Below are 16,058 nucleotides of genomic sequence, written 5' to 3' on the forward strand. Positions count from 1 at the left end.
CTTGATCTTTAGTGGCGACAAAGTTGTCACAAAATCTTAAAATATTGTCACTAAAGGTTATGAATGATTTTTAGTGATAACTAATCGTAAAACCTATTTTTTCAACAAAAAATTATGATGATTAATTTTTGATGGCAACCTAATTTTTTAAAATAATTAAATTGTAATATTAATATTAAAAATACCCAATATTATTACAAAAAGTTATGAAAATTACTTCTCGATTCACATCTCCTACTATATAATGCATTATTATACATTTAATACATTTTCATATAACATAAAAACAAAACAGTATCTTCAAACTCATACTTAATCGATATCATTTTCGTTTTTTGAAAAAATAATAAAGAAAAAAACACAAAATTAGAATTAATGTTAAAAAATTTTAGCGATGATTTTTTGGATTTTTGTGGAGACTATTATCGCCGATAAAGGTCTAGTTCTTTTGTAATGAATCCGAATTGGCAATGCTTAGGTGAAGGATTAGTTCTATGTGACATATTACATCACTAAAAAATTGAGATATTAACTCTCGAGGATATTTATAATCTCTTTAAATAATAATTGAATATTTTAAATCTCACGTAGTTCAGCGGCAATTTTGACACTTTTCCTTTTAAAAATTTAAGAAGAAAAGCGCGCTTTTTCCCCATTCTGCTCTGGTCACTTTCCTCAACTCCTATCGCCGGTAAAGCCAAGGTATTTCGTTTCCTCCGGTTAACTTTATTCAACTAATTTCACAGATTTGTACAAACTTTCAGATTTGTGTAGCAATTTTATAGTTTCTCTCTGAAAAATTGTTGTTGTTTTCTATGTTTAAAAGCATAATTTGTTGTAGAATTACAGAAATTCGTTAAAATTCGTGACTGGATCATGTTCAGGTGTTTACTGCTTTAATTTAAGAACTGTTTGTTAATTTTTGTATGGATTTTTGGTGGAATGCTCTGAATTTTTGATGGTTTGTAATTTGAAGCTGTATATAAGAACCCTACCTGTAGCATTTCCTTAGTTCTACTAAATTTAAATGTTAATTATTGTCGTATTGAATGTTAAATGTGGGTTTTACAATCTGTCTGGGCCTTGATGGACTAAGTTCCTAAACCGGTGGGAGGTGAAAGGTATCACGCAGAACAATATGATTATAGAAGAAAAAATGCCATGAGTAGTATTAATATCTCTCATAACTTTGGCTGTATTGATTTGGAAAACAAGTGGTTTACTTGCATTTCTATAGTGTCTTACATTGGTTGACCCAGAATTTCTTAGTCATGGGTTCTTATGTGTGTTTAATATAGAGTTCTGAGTTGCTACTAATCACATAATGGGTGCTTGGTCAATCTATTTACATATTATTACTAGTTTTATATATATAAATATAGTGCACGTGTCAAAGACAAGCGCCCAATGCTCATTAGTCCCTAGTTTTTAAGGCTTGTCTTGATTTTAGATAGTAATGTATGTTGTGTGACTCTTAATAGCCCTGTAACACTATAGTGGAAGTACTAGCTATACAAGGTTGGTCATGGATGAAGATGTGTAAAGCAGGAACTTAGACTATGATTGTTTTTAAGGAACTGTATTTTTTCTTTTTTCTTTTTTCCCCAAGAGTTGTTTGTCAGGGTAAGAGGGAAAGAGGGGGAAATGGACATCAAGGATGCGGGATCGTCACTTGATTCTTTGGTATCCTCATTCAACACTCGTATATCGGAGATTCAACAGCTTGTTGTAGCTCGAAACAGTAAATTATCTGCTCAACTTTTTGTTCTAAAGATTTTCAAAGGTACTTATTCCTGATCGTCAATTTTTATGCAATGTGAATAGTGTACCCTGCAAGCAGCGTTTCAGATTTGTCAGCTATTGACTCTGCATTGAAGGTGTTGGAGCTTCAGCTCCACAAAATAAAAATCCGGATGCGTGAAGAAACTGAAGCCATCCCCAAAGCCAAGGTATTTCTCTTTGTCTCTCTCTAAGCCTGAGTCTGTATTGCCAATTTGGTTTAAGCAAAGATTATTTTAGGCATGCTATCCATTTCCAAATCCAGAAAATTCAATACCTTGGAGGTGTTGCCTTTCTATTATAATGGGGACTGTCTATTGATTTCTACTATTCGTTCTTTCTAAAAAGACAAAAAGTCAAAAATATGTTCTTGTCCTAGTTATGTATGTCTAGAATTATTGAACACATTTTATGAAAAATCGAACATTTGATCAGTGTTTCATGAATCTTACTGTAGGGTTAATATATTTGTTATAGGGTGCACATTCCTCTGTGTTTATGGTCCAGCTTGTTTTTGGAAAATCAAGTGTGGTATTGTTCTGCACTACATCCAAAATGTAAACAAGTATTGTAGATGCGATAACTCATTGCTTTTCGGCTATATTTTTTACTGCAGAAGCTAATAGAAGCATCGCTGCGGCAGCAAAAGAAATTGCAAAATTTATCTTCTGTTGTTCCATCATATGTTCCTGATAGAGTGACTAAAACAACTGATGATGCTATTAAATGGTAACATTCCATATAATATTATGAAATATCTTTACTAACATGTGGTCCTTACTCCTTAAGAAGATCTGTTCTTTCTGAATATGAATTTGTTTTTTATAGTTCAAATCTAGAGCCCAGTGTTGAGGATAGTTTTGTTTCTCTGAAACTTGAGGAGCCTGCACCCAAGGTGACAAACTTTCCTTGATTCTCTAACTCTTTACATATAACATGATTTCTTCTGTCCTGAAAATCCAAGTCACATCTTATGTCTCTGTAGCTTGATAAATAGACAAGTGTGGTATTAGATTGCTTAAAGGGTAAGATTCATACTTAATCCAGTCAAATATCATGAAGGCCTTAAGTGGGTATCTGATTGCATAAAGGAGGCGACTCACTTTTTTTTTCTTTCAATTAGCCAGAGTAATGGAAGATCAAATCATTCTAGGATCAGGAATGTGTTTTAATCAATAAATTAATTGTTTCTAAGGCCTTCCAGTGAGGTCTGTGAGGGCAAAGAAAAGGAATCCCAAGTTGTCACAGATTATGCTCCTTAATTTTAATATAATAGTGATCAAATAATGCAGTTTATCATTCTTCATCTAATTTGAAAGACATTTACTGAATGATTCAGTTGTTCAATGTTCGGGCAGCTTCAACCAAAATAGTCATGCTATGATCTCACCCTATATTTTGTTAATTTCAGGAGAAAAAGAGTCGCATCTCCCCGCCGCTTTTCTACATTAACTCTGAAGAACTGAATTCTGTACCACCGTAAGTTCTTTCTAACTTCTCATAAGGTAGCACTTCTTTATACATCAATGTGACCGCCAACAGACTAACCTCCTCCCAGGAAGAGAGACCATAAGGTTCCTGATGTTAATGAGATGCCTATTCCTTTTACTGCTTATGCATCATAAAACTCTATCTCATACATTTGCTGACAATAAGAGATGCAAATTGCAGGTATATGAAACAGCGGATCACTTTGGAAAAGGTCAATGCAGCAATAAATGACATGGCTACTTATGCTGAAGCAACTTCCCAGCTTCTCACAGCCCCTCGTAAAAAGGTTGTATTTTTGTCAAATCTGGTTACAAATTTTACTTGAAACTTGAGTTCACCCCTGTGCTGATACCTTTTTTTTTCCTTCTGAAGCTCAAAGAAAATCTTGTGGAGAGAGCAATGGTAAGTGAACTGAATTTTGCCTATTGATTCAACTTTCTCATAACTAAACTTGGATACCACATATCCAGTAGAGATTAGAATTTTGTCCTTTTAATTAAATCTGCAGATTTATGCCTCACCAGTTTGTAGTTCTATTTTCAACTAGAAAGTGATTTCTTCCACAAAATATCCACAAATCATATATTGAAAGATGGACCCTTCTTTTTTGGGATATCTCTACTTGCCAAATTTGTCCATATTATTTGCAAAATTCTAAGGCTGTCCTTACCTATCAATTTATAATACAGAGCCGGTTCTTCTGATCTGGATAGGGTTCACTCTCTTTTGCTCTCTATCATTACATAAGGAATAACTTAGGAAAAGAGGGTGTAAGCATTTTTTTTTTGTTTTGAAATTGTTAACTTTGGAGGGTGTTAGCATTCTATTAACCCAATTCCTGCAGCTTAGGGATGAAGTTAGTGATAGAATTTGTATGTGACGTATATTTAGGAATTATTTGCATTTAATTTTGATAAAAAAAATGTATGTGGTAACCCTTGGGATTTGTATGAATAATCCAAGTCTTGAGGCCTAACTACTGTAGGGACGAGGTGTCTTAGGCTCAATCTTGTCCTGAAACCATCATGTATTCCTGTCTATGCCAAGTGTAGCTTCCTCTGATTTGCTTCATTAATTGTTCTATACATTTGCCTGCAAGACATAATTTAAAGGGCTCCCTTCAGCCTTAAATCCTTCATGGAATCATTTTGTACTTTTGCTAATGATGTGTAATTGAAACATTAGCAACTTATGGGCTATATTTGATCAGTTCGACTTATAGTATATTGTGTTCCTTGTGATACATTCCTGTCAGGAAGTGAAACCTTTGTTGATAAAATTTGACGTGTTTAAACAGCATAAAGCTACTCATGTTTTGCAGGAACTAAGAGATATTGCAGCAACAGAAACAGTTAAAGGAAAGCATTTCTTTCTTGAAACTGACATCAGAGGGCCTTCACTGAAACTTGACAATACAGGAAAAGCAATACTAACTGTGAGTTGTTCTTATGTGAAGACATAAATTACATGTTGACTGATGACTGTAATTGAAAATAAATTGTACTTTGTAGTTTACACAACTTGGTGAAACTTTAGTGTATTTGCATTTTGACTCGCATCATTTTTCCTTCTCATTCTTCTAAAAGGACGGTTAGCTTTTAAGTTTTTATTCAGTTACATTTAGATGTCAGGGTACAATGCTTGTGCCATGACATGTAAAGGTTTTCATCAAGAAGTCGATCACTTAACATATTTGTCTATTTCAAGTATTCTTTTGCTACTTCACATTTGACAGAATGGATGTAGGATTACTGTGAAAATCTTTGCTGATTCATGCTTCAAAAGATAATCTCGAACAACAGATTTTTTTTCTATTGTCATCTTTTTATGTTCTGAAAAACTTGACTGTAACTACTCTTAGTGGATTCATGCTGGTTTGATTCATTCTCTTGACAATGTGTTTCATGCCTTAGAACTATAGCAGCCTTGTATTGAAACGCGACCACCAATCTTAAACCCCTCTCTCTGTCAAATTCCAATACGAGCAGTGTGACTAAGCTATTAGCACCTCTACTTTCCTTCTCAAATAATTTATTCTGCACCACCAACTGTACATGCTTGAGGCTCAAAAACTAATCACTCAATATCAGCTTTATGCTTCTAGGCACTAATGTAATTTGTTATTGGCAGCTCCTCCGACATCTTGGTCGTATAAGTGAAACTCGAATTGGTCATCACCGCGTGATCCTTCTATTGAGGCCTCACTGAATTACAAGAGATCATCAGGTACTTTTTTAACAACTTCATGTGAGAACTTGTTTTTTTAGCATATTACCATTGCCTGGCAACATTCAAGCTCTCCTCAACTGCAGACCCCTATCAGAGGAACCTTTTGCTGTTTACAGTATAAAATTGCATTAGTTTATTGAATTATTGATGCATAGTTCATATTAAGGGATTAAATGTCAGTGACAGTGGTTATTGTTCAGTTGACGGATCGTTTGATTTAAAGACAAATTATGTAGGCAGTATGAATGATTTAGTCATGCAGAGATTAGTTGTCCATGGATTGTACTTCTCGTTGAATATTTAATTTTATGCATTACATAATTAGTATATGAGGTATAATTTAATTTGTTTGTTTTCTTTTAAAACAAAACAAAAGATTTCTTACGATTATGAGGGGAGTCTGATCATTTTGAAATTTTAGTCCATGTATAAATTAATATCTGCATATTCGTATTTCACATTCTATTTCGCATTAAATAATACATAACTTTTTTTTATGAAAACAAAAGAGCATCTGAACATTGTATCATGAAATTCACCTCTAGTTCACCATAACATTGATGTGATGCCTTATAAAGAGGTGAAACAATCGAATGGTATATCATCTCCTTATTAATTTATGCAACCATTCTTTTTGATCTTCTATGAAAAAAAAAATAGAATTATGACACAATATTATTATTAATATTTGGAATATAATGAATGTTGTAAAACAGAGAAAAGAGTAGAGTACCCCTTGCGTCCTTACGGCTCAGAAAATGGATAGAAATGATATTTTACATATAAAAAACCACTAATTCTTTTATAACTACAAAGACGATTGAGTCAAATTTTCAAAGACCCACAAATCCCTATAGTTATCATACCCTACTTCACCAGCACATTTGTAAATACTCCAATACATTTCCTTTAGGCTGGGGTCAAGTGATGGCATTCCCATTTGAGCTGCTATCCAGTCCATGTACTCCATCTGCCAATAAATTCATGTAATTATTTCCTATCACTTACTTTATAGGTAAAACATTCACATTCAGAAAGAAAGAAAGAAAGAAACTCGAATATCACGATCTTGCTAAGCAAGAGTTTTAATGAAGGACTGTATCACGTTATGGTCTCGGAGTTTTATCTTGTATTTCTGTAAGAAGTTATTTTCACGAATATTACAGGTGAGTCCCTCGTGATCGCACAATAACAACTCTTACAACTATGTCAGTGATATCACCTAGGGAGAGCCACACCCTCAAAAGGTAGTTATTAGGGTGTGAGAGCCAGAGCCAAGGCTATATAAGTCCACACCAGCTCCCCGTTAATTCGATGTGGGACTCAAGTCTCATACCTTGCAATTGGATCATATATAAAAGTCAAGGCTCTCCTTCATTAAGTTTTAGAAAGTGTTTTAAGATATTTAACAAGAGGACATACAAATCCTTCTCAACTACTGGAATTGAGTGAAGTTTTTTGAAAAAGAAGATAAAAAGTATCAAAAAACGAGTATGAACAGGTTTTGCCTGAGTCACACTGAAACGAATCTTGAAAAATAAATTAGTTATCGGATTACCACGTGAGGGTGAAGGCGATGAGTGTCACGTTTTGGGATGCCAGCTTCCTCAAGTTGCCTATTATGGTCCTCAACATCAGCTAACATCTCCTCTTCCGATGGTAAAAGCACCTTTCCAGACAAAACTTGTGCAATCCATTTGGCTTGTAATTCAGACCCAAGAAAGATTATTCCCTGATCATCACAGGGAAAAGTCTACATGATAACTTGAAATTTTTCAAGAGCCTGTGGCGTGGCGGAGCCAGAAATTCAGTAAGGGGGATTCACAAAAAAGAAAGATTGTATGCCAAAAAGATCCAACAAGTAGCTGACCTTAGAAGGTATACCAACAAAGGAGAGGCAGGGAGAAAGTTTTGGAGGAAAGACATGCTTGTATAGTGGTCCAACAACACGGCCCTCCTCATCTACACTTACTAGTCCATTGGTTTCAAGAAATGGGAAATCATACTTGTATCTGCGCAAGAAGATAATGTTAAACACATCACTAAGCTTTTAGATAAGATAATCATACAGTTCAACATGATATCAGAATAGATAGAAGTCCTAAGGTTTGTGTTTCACTATCACACATTAACAAAAAACTTCCACGAGCTTAGCCATATGTAAAAGGGTGATCTCTAACAGCTTAAATTTTTTTAGATGAGATGATCACACACAAAAAGACTCAAGATTTGAACTAAACCCTGTGGAGTGGAGAATGATATCAGCATGAATAGAAGACCCATCAAAGAAAATCACTTCACCACTTTCATCAACATGTTCAATCTGCAATAAGAAGTTCCAATATCAGCTCCCTTTCTATATCATAATCAACAATATTTAAAACGATTACATACCTTTGAATGGTTCCACAGATTTTCATAATTGTCCAATTTCGAAACTTCAATTTCAGAATATCTTGTTGAAAGATGAACTTGCTTGGCTACAGTGGCTATGTCTCGGCAAATATCAAGCCCACTTGGTCCATCTCCAATTACTACTACAATCTAAACACAAAAATAATGATTTACAAGTGAAAGCATAGACTTGTTGTATGTAACTTTAAGAAGTGAAAATGCAGAAAGTATATAAAGGTCTTGCCTGATCCTTAAATGGCTCAGGAACTCGATAATTGTGGCTATGTATTTGTTTTCCAGGCCATTTGTTTATACCTTTGGATATTAACTAACAAGAATTAGTTCAAAATATCATATTTCTCATATTTATTGCCAATAGAAGGCAGGGGCGGAGCTAAAGTAAGGGTGGTCAGATGAACATGCTTCGTTGGTAAAATATAGTCTAATATCTGAATTTACTATAAATTGAACATTCTTCACATTTAGCGGTACGCACACTCATTTACTGCACCTACTCATGGTAAAAATGAAAAGGTTTTGTGTACTCACTCCGCTAAAAGAAAATTATCAAACTCTTTAAAGATTGAACACCCTTAACGAAATTTTTGACTCCGCCACCGAAAGAAGGTGACAAATATTACCTGGAATATTTGCAATTCTGGGCACTGTATAGTGACCATTACAAATCACTACAGAATCAAACACTTCTTCTGAACTTAACTCCTCTGATTTCGATTCAACAATCCAACGATTTCCCCCAAATTCAACTGGCGCAACTCGTACAACCTCCGTGTTGAATCGGATCAACTCATTGATCACAAAATCGTTAGCGAACTTATTCAAAAACTTCAATACTTCTTCGTGCCCAGGAAAGTTCAATTGATTCCCATTTTCTGCACAATCAAAAGAGTAATCGCTGAAACTCATAAGTTTTCGAGGAAGATTAGTTCGAAGAGATTTGTAGAGACTGCTATGAACAATTTCTCTGTTTGGATCGAGACTCAGTAGATCGGTCTCAACTCGAGGATTATAAGCCCATAGACCACCCAGTTGGTTCGATTTCTCGAATACTACAACTCGGTGGCCTTCTCTTTGTAGCTCACGCGTCGTCACAAGACCCGATGGGCCGGCTCCGATCACTGCTACTTTTCTCGACTCCGCCATGGGAGGAGACTATTGAGCTCAAAAAACAGAGTTCTGCACTGAGTTTTTTATATTATAAAGACAAACTGAATTGTTCGATTTTCAAAAAACTAATATATCTTTGTGTATATAGTTATCTAACCATTTTTTTTAAAACTAAACTTTTATGCTCGGCGCCAACTCAGATCTTATGTTTTTCAAATGTTCTTCGATCCTTTATAAAATTAATGGATAATTTTATACTTTGATTCTTAATTTATCTTTATCATTAATTTTTTAAGACGTTGTATTTATTATATCTAAAGGATAATATAGTAAAATCACTCTTTTATTTGTAGACGTTTGCAAAGTTAGTAGTTGACAAGTATTATTGAAGAGAGAGAGTATTTGTCATTTCATAAAATTAATGCATAAATGACAATATTCTTCCTATCTTGAGAGTTATTAGCATTGAAAATATGATTTGACTAATATAGGAAAACACAATGATTAATCCATGTTTGTCGGTTAATTAATTGAAAACTTGACTTTAATAGAATAACTAAAAAAGAATAGGGAAAATACCCAAGTACCTCCTCAACCTATACCCGAAATCTCAGAGACACACTTATACTATACTAAGGTCCTATTACCCCCTGAACTTATTTTATATGTATTTTCTTTTTAGCTTATGTGGCACTATCTTGTGGGACGTAGGCTAAAAAGGGGTAGAAAATACATATAAAATAAGTTCAGGGGTAATAGGACCTTAGTATAGTATAAGTGTGTCTCTGAGATTTTGGGCATAGGTTGAGGGGGTACTTGGGCATTATCCCAAAAGAATATAATGATAAACTTACATAATTTTTTAATGGACACGTGAAATTTAAATTGGTGAGGTATAAATAGAAATAAAGGGAATAGTATTGTTGGTTGAAAATATGTGTGTGTATTATTATTAATATTAGTATACATATTCACACGTTGCAAGTTTAGTTGACAAATATAATTATAATTATTTTATTAACAAAGTGCAAAATTTAACTCACCATAAGATTATATTAAAAAGCTTACTTGAGAAAATGTTAACATTCAACATCTGAATATATTATAATGAATATTTATATAAATAAATTTTTTATAAGTTTAGTTAATCGTCTAAATGAATGTGGTAACACATAAAAGAAATAGAAATGATGTTACATTTTAAAAACCACTAATTCTTTGATAACTACAGAGATGATTGAGTCCAATTTTCAAAGATCCACAAATCCCTATAGTTAGCATACCCTACTTCACTAGCACATTTGTAAATACTCCAATACATTTCCTTTAGGCTGGGGTCAACTGATGGTATTCCCATTTGAGCTGCTGTCCAGTCCATGTACTCCATCTGCCAACAAAATTCATGTAATTAAGAAAGAAAGAAAAACTCGAATATAAAGCTCTTGCTATGCACGAATTCTAGGGAAGAGTCGTATCACATAGTTTTAGCTTGTATTTCTGCAAGAGGTTGTTTTCACAATTTGAATATGTGACCTCCTAGTCACATGATAACAATTCTTAGCATTGTTATGCAATGATCCAATCTAGGGAAAAGCACACCCCAAAAAGCTCGTAATTGAGGTGGGCTGGCGTTTTTGTCATTCTTCAACATCCATTTCACGCTGTGTGGACAATTTTGATTTTGGGAGTCCCAACATCGGGTGAGACGGACACTGCTCCAGTATCATGTTAAATTAGAGCTCAAGCCTAACTCACACTCCAAAAACTAGCTCAAATGAAGAAGAATTGTTCATTAACCACCGATGTGAGACTTTTGTCATTCTTTATCACCTTGCAATAGTATAATAAACAAACCATATTGTGCTATGCATCAGTCGTCCTCAAATGAATATGTTTGAGGACAATACTGCAATACCGGCATCATAATCCAAGGCATGACGGGTAGTGGGTGGCTCTAATTGTTGGGAAAACGCGGACGAGCACAGTATAAGAAGGAAATCAAAAGAGTGTTGTTCGACTACACAGTGTAAAATTCCTTACTATAATAATATCAATTGCTCCTCTTGACCCGTGGTTTTTTCCCTTATTCAGAAGTGTTTCCACATAAAATTCTTGGTGTTGTTATTTTCCCATTTTATTTCCATTACTTTTACCATATATATTTTTGTGTTCGTCCGCATTTTCCCAACACTAATATCGTCGATACAATCTTGGGAACCTAGAAACTAGCTATTGAGATGGAAGAGTTCAAGGATGCATAAGCCCCACAGGCCACATCAGCTCCCCATTAACTCGATGTTGGACTCAAGTTTCATATCTTGCAATAGGATCATAGCAGTCAAAGCTCTCCGTCATTGAGTTTTAGAAAGTGTTTAAAGGTATTTTTAACATGAGGACATACAAATCCAGCTATACTTATTTGTAGCTGGAATTGAGTGAAGTTTTTTTAAAAAGAAGAAAAAAAACAACAAAATAACAGTAATGAACAGGTTTTGCCCGAGTCATACTGAAATGAATCTTGAAAAATAAATAAGTTATCGGATTAACCTGAGGGTCAAGGCGATGAGTATGACGTTTTGGGATGCCAGCTTCCTCAAGTTGCCTATTATGATCCTCAACATCAGCTAACATCTCCTCTTCAGATGGTAAAAACACCTTTCCAGACAAAACTTGTGCAATCCATTTAGCTTGTAATTCAAACATTCGAAAGAGTACTCCCTGATCATCACATAGAGAAGTCGACGTTGTCATTTCTCACAATAGCTAAAAAGCATAATACAATGTTGAGCAGTGGCGGAGCTAGAAATCCAAGTAAGGGGGGGTATGCAATTTATCAAGTCATACAATTTAGCTGACCTGATAAGGTGTACCAACAAAGGAAAGGCAGGGAGAAAGCTTTGGAGGAAAGACATGCTTGTATAGTGGTCCAACAACACGACCCTCATCATCTACACTTACTATTCCATTAGTTTCAAGAAATGGGAAATCATACTTGTATCTGCGCAAGAAGATAATGTTAAACACATCATTAAGCTTTTAGATAAAGATCATACAATCCAACAAGATATGAGGATACAAAGACGTCCTAGTTTTGTGTCTCACTGCCACACATTAACAGAAAACATCCAGACTTAAGCCCGCGAGATTAAATCAAGTGCACACATGAGAGAACGTGTTGAATCTTAGATTTTTTTAGATGAGATGATCACACACAAAAAAAGATTCAAGATTTGAACTAAACCCTGTGCAGTGGAGAATGATATCAGCATGAATAGAAGATCCATCAAAGAAAATCACTTCACCACTTTCATCAACATGTTCAATCTGCAATAAGAAGTTCCAATATCAGCTCCCTTTCTATATCATAATCAACAATATTTAAAACGATTACATACCTTTGAATGGTTCCACAGATTTTCATAATTGTCCAATTTCGAAACTTCAATTTCAGAATATCTTGTTGAACGATGAACTTGCTTGGCTACAGTGACTATGTCTCGGCAAATATCAAGTCCACTTGGTCCATCTCCTATTACTACTACAATCTGAATACAAAAATAATGATTTACAAGTGAAATCATAGACTTGTTGTATGTAACTTTAAGAAGTGAAAACAGAGAAAGTGTATAGAGGTCTTGCCTGATCCTTAAATGGCTCAGGAATTCGATAATTGTGGCTATGTATCTGTTTTCCAGGCCATTTGTGTATACCTTTGGAATTAACTAACTAGCATTAGTTCAAAATATCATATTGTATTATTTACTTTTACAAAAGTCTCAAACTTAAAACTTCATAATTCATTGAGGCAGCAGAGAGTTGTTTTGAAACTATATAATATCCTCATATTGAAATGTTAAAAGAATATTTTTTAGAATGTTACTTAAATTTCATTTATCTCTACTAAGAGGACATGGTTGATCAAAATTCTAAAACAACTCATCTTATGAAGCACTTTTGTCAAATTAACTCTCTGAGAAATAATAAATTGAGATTTTTTTTTAAAGTATTTAATAAACAATTATGTTTACCCAATCTTTTCTTAAAGTTATTTTGGGAGTAGAATTACGACAAAAGACAGTATGCTGGTTCATTTTGCAATTAGTAGTGGAAGAGAAAATGAGTTTTTAAATATGCTTTAGGAAAAATGTTAGATTTACATTTTTATTTTGTTAAAATAGAAAATTAAAATTATTTAATATTATTATTATTATTATTTTATTTTCCACCTGGTGTTCGAAGTCTATATTGAGGCTTCAACTAAATTTGAATCGCACGCTGCAAGAATGACGCTCCTTGTATTTATATTTGAGAGATATACAGGCAAAATATTAGTCATGCGACAATTACCGGGACATAATATATTAATATAAATCCTAAGTTGACTACTATTTTTTTAAAAAAAATTAATTATCTAAAACTATTGTTTTTTTTTTAAAAAAAAAACTATTAGAAAATAGAAATTACTAGATTTAAAAAAATATTTTTCTTGGATCTTGAAAAGATATAATGTTTTGATTTGGATAAATTATGGGGAAAAAATAATAGAGGTGGATTTTTATTTCATTCAACAAGAAAATGACACATAATAAATATTTTTTTAAGAAAAAGAGGGTTGTTAGTTGCAAAGGTATAAGGGAGCAAAAAGGTGGATGAAAGAGTAATTTTAGACCAAAAAGATGAATAAAATGGTATGTTTAGACCAAAAGCTGAATGAGAGTATTTTTGGACCTTTTTTTTTGTACTCTCTCTGTCCGGTATTGTTTGTTATGATTTCTATTTTTAGAGTTAAACTTTAAAATTTTGACTAACATTTTAAGACGTATTTTTCATCGATATGCAAAACATTGTAATTTATAATACTTTTCATATAGTTTTTGAATATCCAATTTTTTTATTCAAAATATCAAATTAAAATAATCTAATTTAACTTTGAAAATTAGTCAAATTGACTTTCAAAAACCGCAACATGACAAATAAAAATGAACAGAGGGAAATAGTTCAGGAATATTTTTGACCCTTTTCCAATCAATATTTTATTTGTGCTTCATTTATTGCTTTTTTGCAACATTAGAAAGATAGTGAAAAATATTAAAAACACTTTTAAATTAGGGTGAATCATTAGTTTCATCTTAAAATTATTGATCATCTTAAAAACTCTCTTTAATTTTGATAAATCAAACTTAAATACACTCATAATCTTGCAACACAATTAGAGTCTGTTTGGATTGGTTTTTGACTTATGACTTATAAGTCAAAAGTAAAGTTAGAATTTCTAACTTGTAGTTTTTGACTTATTTTTATTATTTTGACTTTAAAATAACTTTTCAACTTTAACAAAAAATTTCAAAACTACTTAAAAAAGCTCTTTTGGCTTCAGAGCTAAAATAAGTTAATCCAAAACAAATATTTAAAATATATTTTTAAAATTTTATTAAGTGATTTCTTTTTATTTATCTTATTATTTATTAGCTAGGATATGGAATTATAAGTGGATAAAATTATCTCATATTTACCTGGAATATTTGCAATTCTGGGCACTGTATAGTGACCATTACAAATCACTACAGAATCAAACACTTCTTCTGAACTTAACTCCTCTGATTTCGATTCAACAACCCAACGATTTCCCCCAAATTCAACCGGCGCAACTCGCACTACCTCCGTGTTCAATCGGATCAACTCATTGATCGCAAAATCCTTAGCGAACTCATTCAAAAACCTCAGCACTTCTTCATGCTCAGGAAAGTTCAATCGATTCCCATTTTCTGCACAATCGAAAGAGCAATCGCTGAAACTCATGAGTTTTCGAGGAAGATTAGTTCGAAGAGATTTGTAGAGACTGCTATGAACAATTTCTCTGTTTGGATCGAGACTCAGTAGATCGGTCTCAACTCGAGGATTGTAAACCCATAGACCACCCAGTTGGTTCGATTTCTCGAACACTATAACTCGGTGACCTTCTCTTTGCAGCTCACGCGCCGTCACAATACCCGATGCGCCGGCTCCGATTACTGCTACTTTTCTGGACTCTGCCATTGGAGGAGAAGACTACTGAGCTGAAAAGGGAGATATGAATCCAGCTACCACCGAAAGACTTTCTCAAATTAATCAAAGAATTCTAAATGTTGAATCATTAACTTATAACTTCATGTAAAATGAAATGAAACCATTTCAAATCTAAAATTAATGTATATATAAATAAGAAAAAAAAATGGCAAAATATAATCTTAGATAGGAGGAGAAGGAGGAAGAAGAAGCGAAAATGAAGTCGTCTTATTTAGTCGATAAGTACTTTTCAAATATATAAAGTGATTGTCTTAGTTGTTATATGATCGAGATGATCCTCAATGCATATGATAATATCGATGAGATTGTTTCTCTCTTAATTGAAATCTCGAGTTCAAGTCTAAATCTTTAATAAAAAAGTATTTTTCCTAAAATGAGACTTTACATGGTTAAATCTTCTATTTTAGTTCACATGAAAGAAAAAGCAAAGCAAAACAAAACCAAAACTCATTAAAAAAACATGGTAGCCCCAAAAGATACTATAGTCTCACCTTCCTATTTTATGCGATTTTATTTTATTGAAAACAAATTAGAGAAAAATATAATATCTAAAATTTTATAATTTAAAAATATATCTTAATTATTTATATAATTATAAATTATGATACTAATCAAAAAAAATTAATTAACTTTCTTAAAATATTAAAAAACAAATAAGCATTAGTAATTTTTTTGGGAACACATTAACCCAGAAAAACAGTATCATCACTAATAGTAATGACCAATTTTTTAAAAGATGTTTCTTTTTAGACTGAAATTATTGGAAATTACCTAATTCTAAATATTAGTTAAATAATTTTTTTTTTAAAAAAAAATACATGTTAAATGACAATAACAAAATAAGGTGACAAGCACCGGAACTTGTTCCTTAGCAAATATATATATCGTATATTCTAACCATATTGATAATAAATTTGGCCGAATCGCACGTATTGATAAGCAGGGGCAGAATCACGTGTAGTTTGGGGTTT

At 33.1% G+C, this 16,058-nt stretch overlaps 3 protein-coding genes across 4 annotated transcripts; 1 reads left to right on the forward strand and 2 right to left on the reverse strand.

The window, feature by feature from the left end:
• Positions 1–608: 608 nt before the first annotated feature.
• LOC101267527 (spindle and kinetochore-associated protein 1 homolog) lies at positions 609–5,826 on the forward strand. Its single transcript, XM_004240006.4, has 10 exons — positions 609–702; positions 1,612–1,741; positions 1,825–1,949; positions 2,396–2,508; positions 2,608–2,674; positions 3,191–3,258; positions 3,451–3,556; positions 3,643–3,672; positions 4,592–4,705; positions 5,401–5,826. The coding sequence occupies exons 2-10, from the start codon at positions 1,645–1,647 to the stop codon at positions 5,476–5,478; spliced, it is 798 nt and encodes a 265-aa protein (XP_004240054.1). The 5' UTR covers positions 609–702; positions 1,612–1,644; the 3' UTR covers positions 5,479–5,826.
• Positions 5,827–6,161: 335 nt separating this feature from the next.
• LOC101267238 (flavin-containing monooxygenase FMO GS-OX5-like) lies at positions 6,162–9,269 on the reverse strand. Of its 2 annotated transcripts, none has more exons than XR_011221407.1 (7): positions 8,535–9,269; positions 8,138–8,208; positions 7,894–8,043; positions 7,740–7,822; positions 7,370–7,511; positions 7,058–7,282; positions 6,162–6,469 (listed from the first exon to the last, which is right to left on the reverse strand). XR_011221407.1 is itself a non-coding variant. In XM_004240005.5 (7 exons), exons 1-7 carry the CDS (start codon positions 9,055–9,057, stop codon positions 6,308–6,310), a joined length of 1,305 nt encoding a protein of 434 aa, XP_004240053.2. In that variant the 5' UTR covers positions 9,058–9,269; the 3' UTR covers positions 6,162–6,307. The 2 variants fall into 2 exon arrangements, 1 of the variants encoding a protein (XP_004240053.2); XM_004240005.5 differs by having other exon boundaries at positions 7,058–7,231.
• An 831-nt stretch (positions 9,270–10,100) lies between these two features.
• LOC101266942 (flavin-containing monooxygenase FMO GS-OX-like 2) lies at positions 10,101–15,560 on the reverse strand. Its single transcript, XM_069298160.1, has 7 exons — positions 14,535–15,560; positions 12,661–12,731; positions 12,417–12,566; positions 12,263–12,345; positions 11,878–12,019; positions 11,569–11,739; positions 10,101–10,408 (listed from the first exon to the last, which is right to left on the reverse strand). Exons 1-7 carry the CDS (start codon positions 15,055–15,057, stop codon positions 10,247–10,249), a joined length of 1,302 nt encoding a protein of 433 aa, XP_069154261.1. The 5' UTR covers positions 15,058–15,560; the 3' UTR covers positions 10,101–10,246.
• Between the last annotated feature and the right edge of the window lie 498 nt (positions 15,561–16,058).

The sequence above is a fragment of the Solanum lycopersicum genome, chromosome 5 (genome assembly GCF_036512215.1).
Source record: "Solanum lycopersicum chromosome 5, SLM_r2.1".
NCBI lineage: Eukaryota > Viridiplantae > Streptophyta > Magnoliopsida > Solanales > Solanaceae > Solanum > Solanum lycopersicum.

Bases quoted from the DNA above. Each gene is read 5' to 3' on its own strand.
- LOC101267527 (XM_004240006.4), top strand. From the start codon at position 1,645: ATGGACATCAAGGATGCGGGATCGTCACTTGATTCTTTGGTATCCTCA. The intron at 1,950-2,395 runs GTATTTCTCTTT...TTTTTACTGCAG, and splicing joins AAGCCATCCCCAAAGCCAAG to AAGCTAATAGAAGCATCGCT. The intron at 2,675-3,190 runs GTGACAAACTTT...TGTTAATTTCAG, and splicing joins TTGAGGAGCCTGCACCCAAG to GAGAAAAAGAGTCGCATCTC.
- LOC101267238 (XM_004240005.5), bottom strand. From the start codon at position 9,057: ATGGCGGAGTCGAGAAAAGTAGCAGTGATCGGAGCCGGCCCATCGGGT. The intron at 8,209-8,534 runs GTAATATTTGTC...TAATATCCAAAG, and splicing joins CAGAATTGCAAATATTCCAG to GTATAAACAAATGGCCTGGA. The intron at 7,512-7,739 runs GTTTAGTTCAAA...CTTCTTGCGCAG, and splicing joins ATCATTCTCCACTCCACAGG to ATACAAGTATGATTTCCCAT.
- LOC101266942 (XM_069298160.1), bottom strand. From the start codon at position 15,057: ATGGCAGAGTCCAGAAAAGTAGCAGTAATCGGAGCCGGCGCATCGGGT. The intron at 12,567-12,660 runs GCAAGACCTCTA...TTTTGTATTCAG, and splicing joins CTGAGCCATTTAAGGATCAG to ATTGTAGTAGTAATAGGAGA. The intron at 11,740-11,877 runs GTCAGCTAAATT...TGTGATGATCAG, and splicing joins TTGTTGGTACACCTTATCAG to GGAGTACTCTTTCGAATGTT.